The sequence below is a fragment of the Octodon degus genome, unplaced genomic scaffold (assembly GCF_000260255.1).
Source record: "Octodon degus isolate 3935 unplaced genomic scaffold, OctDeg1.0 scaffold00003, whole genome shotgun sequence".
Classification (NCBI taxonomy): domain Eukaryota; kingdom Metazoa; phylum Chordata; class Mammalia; order Rodentia; family Octodontidae; genus Octodon; species Octodon degus.
In genome coordinates this window covers 11664497-11672584 of record NW_004524579.1, presented here as the reverse complement: position 1 = coordinate 11672584, position 8088 = coordinate 11664497, and the positions used below count along the sequence as shown (strand labels likewise).

The 8088-nt window shown below is 39.1% G+C and overlaps 1 protein-coding gene across 2 annotated transcripts in view; it reads right to left on the bottom strand.

The window, feature by feature from the left end:
- Positions 1-8088, bottom strand: part of Galnt1 (polypeptide N-acetylgalactosaminyltransferase 1) — a 97204-nt gene that overhangs the window by 8829 nt on the left and 80287 nt on the right. Inside the window, exon 12 of one of the 2 annotated variants that reach the window (XM_023714318.1) lies at positions 4623-4788. In XM_023714318.1, coding sequence (XP_023570086.1) covers positions 4642-4788 — 147 coding nt within the window. In that variant the 3' untranslated portion in view covers positions 4623-4641. Of the gene's footprint in view, positions 1-4120; positions 4789-8088 lie in introns of those variants that run through there. The other variant, XM_004623589.2, reaches the window with a different exon arrangement.

The window sequence follows — 8088 nt, the reverse complement described above, 5'->3', positions numbered from 1 at the left end:
TCAGTGCTAGTGTCTTCTGCAGTTGTACTGAGTGGACTCGGGGCCTGAGACTGCATTTTGTTCCTTCTTTGTCATTTTGTATACCTGTCTTCTGACCTTTGGTGTAGAGCTTAGATAGAGTTATTACCTTAGCACCAGGTCCGGATCTATGAAGTTCGGATTCCTCCAGGTGGGTGTTGTTTGGATCTGGCTGCTGTACTCTTCTTTCTGTTGCAGGTGTTAGAGTTGAACTCTTTGTGTCTCTCTGGCAAGATGTTCTGCTCCTGAATCAGCTGGGTGGGTCTTGCCTCTAGCATCTTTGCAGGGAGTTCTGCTGAAGAGTTCCGTGCTGGGCCTGCAGCCTGGGTCGAATGAGGATCTGTGGGCCCTGGGTCGTCTCACTCACTCGCCGGGCCAGGGTTCTGGGTCTTGTTCATGATCCCGCCGGGCCCCAGGTCGTCTCACTTACTCACTGGGCCTGAGCTCTGGGTCTGTTCAAGATCCAGCGGCCCCGGGTCGTCTACTAAGGTGAAGCTTTTATCTTTATTTTTTAGGGAAGACTCTACAGGGTGTTCAGGTTCTTACTACTATATCAGACTCTGCTGCCTTCTATTCCTAGGGTTAAAAAAAAAATTTTTTTTATCATGAAAAGGTGTTGGATTTTTGTCCAATGTCTTTTCTTTATTGTGATTATCTACTGATGGACCCTTTGTCTTTATGTAATAGAGCACATGGGTTGACTTTCAGATGTTAACCGATTCTGCATTCCCAGGATGCCACACTTCACCATCGGGTAGTCTCTTTTCTCTTGGGTTTAGCTGTAGAAGTGCAGTGAGTCCATAGGAGCCACGCTTACCTTTCTAAAAGCTGGCAGCTTCCCAAGATGATTACGCTACCTTACGTTTCTAGGAGCTGCTCCACATTATCACTATTTTGACAGGGTACAGTGGTGTCATTTCATCCTGCATTCTCTCATGACTTCCTTGCTAAGAGTACATTTAGACAGCTAGTAAGTGTGCAAAGCTCCCCTTTCGGTGGGTGCTTGTTACAGTGGTTTTTAACTTCTTTCCTCTTTGCAGTATGGACTGCCGGTTAGTACAGTACATGCATCACAACTATTTTCTTAGGCCCTGGCTTACCCTTTCATTTTTTTGGATGAGTATCTAATTTTGATAAGATTAGTTTAAATTTAATAGCTTTTGTGTTCTAAGATATCTTTCCCCTTCCCCAAATTAAGGTTCTGTAGCTACAAAATCGTCTTCTTCACACTATAGGTTTATAACCCACTTTTAGTAAGTTGTGTACGGTATGAAGGCATTAATGCTCTAAGTCTTTTGCTATAGAGATATGTACTCCAATTCTAACATAACGTTTTTTCTATTAACTTTTCTTTCTTGCCTCAGCCTCCTGAATGCTGGGATTACAGTTATGTGCCACCACACCCAGCCACTTCATGTTTCTGTTAAAAAGATCAAATATATCTGGGTCTATTTATGGACTCTTTACTGTTTATCCTAGCTCTAGTATCACACTGTCTCATTTATTACAGCTTTAGAGCAAATCTTGAAATTGGGAAGTATAAGCTCACCAATCTTATTTTTCTTCAACATTATCTTGTTCTGTACATACTGCCATTTCCATTTGTAAATTTTTTTAAAAAAGTTTTGTGATTGATTCCATTGAATTTAGAGATGTTTCTTAGAGACTGACATCTTAACACTACAATCTTTTCAATCAGTGAGAACAGTATCCTATCATATCACTCTCAGTTTTTCTCAGGGTAACTATAGTTTTCATGGCAGGGGTCTTGCATCTTTTGTTTTTTTGCATTAACTTTCTTCCTGGATATCTGATTTCTTTAATACTATGATAAATGATAAATTTTATATTTTTATTTCAATTGTTTATTGGTAATGTACAGATCTAACATAAATTATTGTGTATTTGCCCCATATCCTAAAAAAAAATACTGCTGATAAGATTTATCAAGCAAATGCTTAGTAATCTTTACAAAATCAAGGGAATGAAAAAAGTGTTACCTAATTGGAAACAGATTGCATGTCCCATTAGCACAAACCCTGACACATCCTTTGCAGACAACCTTTCAAAGTTACCACTTCTGGATGTATTTCTCCTTTTAAGCACATGTTAACTATGGAGTGGAGTTGCCTTTACTACAGTTCTGGGAAGATGAAAACAGCAACAAATTCTTCTGAACAGAAACCTGTTTTTCAGCTATATGGAGAACCGTGGAAATGAAGGCATGGTCTGTGATGTGTCTTCTATTTGCAGCATTATGAACTAAGTTGTATCAAGAATTCCAAATACGACAAACAGTATTAAAATGGACTGAGACTGAAATGGAGTGAAGAGAGTTGTGAGGTTCAAATTATCTTTAATGGTCACATGAATTCTTCACTGGTCAAATAATCCTATGTGTTCATACCTTGCTCCCCACCCCCCAATTTGATTTTACAAGAGATTAGCATGCACCTAATCTACTGATACGATGAAAAGGGATCCGTTTTAATTTCAAATAAAACCAATGTAAGGCACAACTATTCAGGAATATTTTATATTTTCAAAATATTTAGGAATAGTTTAATTAGAAAAATAAAGGCAATGGGATTATCTACCATGTTCTAAAAGTACCCCTGAATTAAACCATGCCCCCCTTAAAAAACAAAAAAACCTTAAATCACATTGCTATTAAGCTTTCTTACAGTAAAGAATAAAACCAAACTATGCTGAAGTACAAAACCCTGAAATTCTGAGCATGAAAATAATTTATTGGTTAGACATTTGATTTATTCAAGCATTAGGCCTACTGAACACAGCTATGGAGTAGGAAAAAAATTCCATCCAGCACCTGCATCACTTCAAATTTCCTGGGGACAGTTTATGCTTTCTGTATTCTAGTCTCACCCTACAACATCCACATGGAGTTGATATAAATTAACTTTTTAGTAAAAGGACATGAGAAACTTTGTGTACACCCAAGCTGGCAAGTATCATTAGTGATACAACTTTCAGAAACATTCTTAGGCACAACAGCACTGCCTGCAGTGACAGACTTTATAATCAAAGAAAAGACTCCCATTAAATACAATAGCACAAAAAATATATGTACTTCTGACAATGGATTGCTTTACATATTGGAGAAAATGTCACAATGAGGTTTTTCTTCTATGAGATTAAAAATGACCTTTAACCAATATCATCTTTTAATGGATACCCAAAATAATTAAAAATCAGACAAAAGTAAAATCAATTTCATCTAAATATAATTTAGGGAAGAAATGCAGGACTAGGTATATGCAAAAGAAACTGCACTTCTTTGGCTAGCTCAGTAAAAAAATGCCAATTGAACATTTTCAGTCAAATTTTATTTTTTAAAAAGCAGCAGATCATCATTACAATTCAAGAATCAACTCTAAGTATGCACTTGACAATGAAGTACATCTGTATGGAGTGAAAAAGTTTTCAAAAAAACCCATCAAATATATTATCTCCAAATACCCAAATAATAAAATGATTCTGTAGGCCTTTTTTTAAGTGGAATCAGAAAGAACCAAAAATTTATTGCTAGGAAAACAAATTTGTAATACAGTAGTAAGAATCCTGGGTATTTAAGAATAATCTGTTCAATCAAGTTAAGTTGATGGGGCAAGAAATCTGTTGAGAGGTGTGTGCAATTGTGGTATGTGTGTGTGTGCACAACTGTGGTGTGTGTGAGGGGGAGGGAGGGAGGGAGGGGGGAGAGAGAGGGGGAGAGAGAGAGAGAGAGAGAGAGAGAGAGAGAGAGAGAGAGGCAGTTGACCCAAGAGCAACTGAAAATACCTAATGTGTTCCGCTGAGACCAGACACCATGTCAATTCTCCATTTTAGAAGGCAATTAAAATTAACAATTCCAATAGCCCACAAACCAAATAAAAAATGTAGAAATTAAATGTGTTCAAAGAGCTTTTTTCAGCTCATTTTCAGCACCCCAAGAAAAATAAAAGTATCCATGACTATCACAGATGAAAGCAAATGAATGTTATTGGAATCAGTTATTTTCTCCACTGAGGTATAAAATCTATATAGAAATTTGATACTATACTATAACAAATTGTACTTCTCATAGTTCTGTTGCAATTTTCTTTAAACCCTGTTTAATATAGTTTTTTTAAAATTGTTGTAAAAATGTTTTCATGATTGTGAATCTGGTTCCAGTTCTTTTCATCTATTTGTATATCAATAGTTAATATACTGGCTACCAGCTCTAATCAGGAAAATAATCTTGGAAACATCTTCACTATGACAGCACAGTCAGCAGAAGTGGCTGACATGCAAGCGAATCTTCTGAGGTGCAGCTCTCCAGAAAGCATGCTGTTCCGTTGTCTGGATATTCTTTCCCATAACTCTGGATGAAAGACTCTTTCAGCCTTGTAAACATCAGTGTGCGCAGTCTCACTACTATGCAATTTCGCGTCCCTGGACAGGAAGGCTGGTTCACAGCTAATGAAAAGCTAGAGGAGCCCACGTTCTAATGGCTGATAACCTACATCCTGCAGAGGAGGAAAGCACTTTTCCTTTCTTGCTACTTAAGAATGTGGCAGAAATGTATGCTGAGGTAGCCCAGTCAATTGTTTTTTTTTTTTTTTTTTTGTAAATTTGGTCTCAGAATATTTCTGGAAGGGTGATGTTTCGGAGAAGCCACTGCTGGGACCGGCTTCCATTGCAGTCTCTAATGCTGGGCACCTGGCTGTCCTCTTCTGTGGCTTTATCCAGGCACTGATTACTGTTCACATGCTGCAGGGTTAGTTTCTGAAAGTGACAGGAAAAAAAAAAGAACTTAACATGAAAGTAGAGGAGGAAAACATTTCAACCATCATTTTCTGGATAATTACTAATAACTGATGAGAAAATTATTTGGGGGATGGGACCATATATTATTTTAAGGATAATGGAGAAAAGATACACATAAATTTAACAGTAGCATTAAAAGGTATGAAGGAAGGAACAGCAGTGAGGTAGTGGACTCCACTGGATTTGCAGTAAGATAACCTAAATCCTATGCTCAAACTCTGGCATAAACTCTGTAACACCGAGAGTAGCTTCTTCTTTTTTAAAAAATGCTTTAGTTTCCTTGAAAGAGAAAAAAAGGAGAACTCTGGTTGGGTCTAACTTAGAACCACCAACCTATTTCCAAACAGCTATTTCAAAGTTCATTTTCTTCTGATAAAGCGTTCAAATTAATGCTGATTCCAAACCTCAAGTCTTCAGAAACTCAGGCATTCTGCCAACTCAGAACTGTAAAAACTCTGGCACATGAGATCTGGTACAGTCGCTCTCAAGTTAATGTCAGTATCAAATCCAGAGAGCCCATTCCTGGGCTTAAGGACGGTGGTGTGGTACACAAGGAAGAGCACAGGAACTTGGCATGGATGAGGCGCCTCGTCAGAATACCTTGGGCTTTCTCTTCCCCTCCTCCCTAAGTACTGGGGAATTATCCTCAGCTTCTGCACTGAGGTATGTCCCCAGCTCCCCTTTTCTATTTTTCATTTTGAGCCAAGGTCTTACTACGTCAGTCATTCAGCTGGGCTTCAGCCTTCATTCTCCTACCTCAGCTTCCCAGACTGCTAGGATTAAAGGCAAGAACCACCACATCCAGGTGTTTAATTTTAGAATAAAGATCACATGATATATTTTGAGCAGATTCTGTGAGATACAGAGATAATGAAGTTGAAGCATGAAGAACCTCACTTAGAAAGTAGGCTCTTAAATGACAGATATTACTGTATGTCTTCCTACCTATTCACTGACGATCCAGTTTTAATGATAATATTTATTTTTGTATTTTAGGGAAGGGCCTACAGGGTGTTCAGGGTCTCACTACTAGGTCAGACTCGTAATGATCTGCCTGCTTATAGCCTCCCAAGAGCTGGGATTACAGGTACACGCCACCATGCCCTGTCTCAATTGCTCTCTCAGGGCACCCCAGGGGTGGGGCCACATGACAGGCCTGGGGATCGAACCCCCATCCCTGTGCCTGCTTGCAGGCACTTTAATCCACTGAGCTATTTGGCCGGCCCTTCAGATTTGATGATAATATGCTGATTTTTAGGGAAGACAGACGAGAGTTAACAGTTATAAAATAAATCAGATGGCCATATTTTGTAATTAAGACTATCCAAAAACAGCAAAACTTTTCTGTTGCTAGTGATTGGTGGGGCGCCTTATGAATAAGGTTAGGAGTGCCTACAATCCCAGTGCCGAGAGACTGAGGCAGGAGGACTACAAGACAACTAACTCTGTAAGACTGTCTCAAGATAGAAAATAACCAAAGGGTGAGAATGTAGCTTGGTGCAAAGGCCCTGGATTCAATCCCTGGTACTAGAAGAGGGTAAGAGAAAAAGGTTCACTAGTCAATGTGTTCCAGTCACGTTAAAAAAATCTGGAGGGGCCAGCCAAATAGCTCAGCAGATTAAAGCACCTGCAAGCAGGCGCAGGGGCCGGGTTGGATCCCTGAGCTAGGGTGCGCTGAGACAACTGAGACTGGGTGTGGTGGCATGCCTACAATCCCAGCTCTTGGGAGGCTGTAAACAGGCAGATCACTAGGAGTCTGATCTAGTAGTGAGACCCTAAACGCCCTGTAGGCCCTTCCCTTAAAAAAAAAAAAAAAAAAAAATCTGGAATGTTAAAAGATCATACATTTATTTGGTTCTTTGTTTCTGAGACAGGGTTCCACTATGTACTTCAGGTTGTCCTGAACCTGGTTTATCTGATTCTCTTTTAAATTTTGTGACTGACTGATTGCGGTGTGGCAACTGAACACACTGAACCACGATCCCCTAATCCCTCATCTGATTCTCTAACTCATATCTCTATTTTTGTGTGACTCTTTTATCTGGATCATCTTATTTCCATGAAGCTCCTGTGTACTGAGATGGCACACATCTATAATCACAGCACCAGGGAGGCTGAGGTAAGAGACCTGTTGAGAGTCGAGGCCAGCCTGAACTAGGTAGCAAGATCGTGTCTCAAAAGACTAACAAACGTGGAGCTGGGGAGATAGCTCAGTAGAATAAGCACTTCCCTGGCAAGCGCAAGGGCCTGAGTTCAATCCCCAGTTCTGCCAAAACAAAAACAAAAACAAGTAAACAAAAATAAAAAATGAAAAACCCCTAATGATTGTGTAACAACTATTTTGGCTTCCAGTCATTTATTAGTCTTATGCTATAATCTAAATGTGTATAGTATTCACTTGCAGATGTCTCTGTCCACACTGACCATAATCAGGATTATCTACTTTGATCTTTACAAATGCTTAAGAACAGAACCTGGAATAGTCAGGATGGTTCTGTTTTAATTATTTTTAAGTGTAGATGCTGTGTAATGTGCTGGTCAAGAGGATGGGCTTTGCAATTAGACATCCCTGAAATGAACTGCTGATTAGTCACATACCAATGATGTCCCTGAAACAACTTCTCTGAAACCACTTTTTTCACCTCTAAGAAAGGGACAAAATTGGGTTTTTGTTGGGAAACACTGACAGGATATATATATTCCTGTCTAGCTCAGACCAGGTACTCGAGAAATACTATTTATTGGAAAAACTCAACATTTTAGCAGTGTCCTAGGCAGCCATAAACACAATCTAGCAGCCCAAGAGCTGGAGCTCTAGGCACACTGCTTTCAAAGGCTCTGCCATCATGTGACACAAAAGCATATAGAACACACCCCCACATACACACCAACATTTCAGAACTCCCTGCGAAGCTTCTCTCAGTGACATCCTTTCTCAGGCCCATGGTCACTATTACCATACACAGAAAAAAACCAAGCACAACAAAAATAATCTGACTGGATAGTTTATCTTTCTTATTTCAATTTCTTTACATATGTATTTCACTTATCTAGATTCACTAAAACTTGCAACAAACTACATTAAGGCTTTGTGTTGAATTTTTTTTCCATAGTTTTATTGAGAAACAAATAGCAATGAGACAGTTTCAAATTGAATTGGTAGGACAGTTCCAATAATTAACACACTGCATACTCTCTACCTAGTGGTTATTTGCTGTACAAGATACAGGCATGATATCCTATTTACAAACACTATTA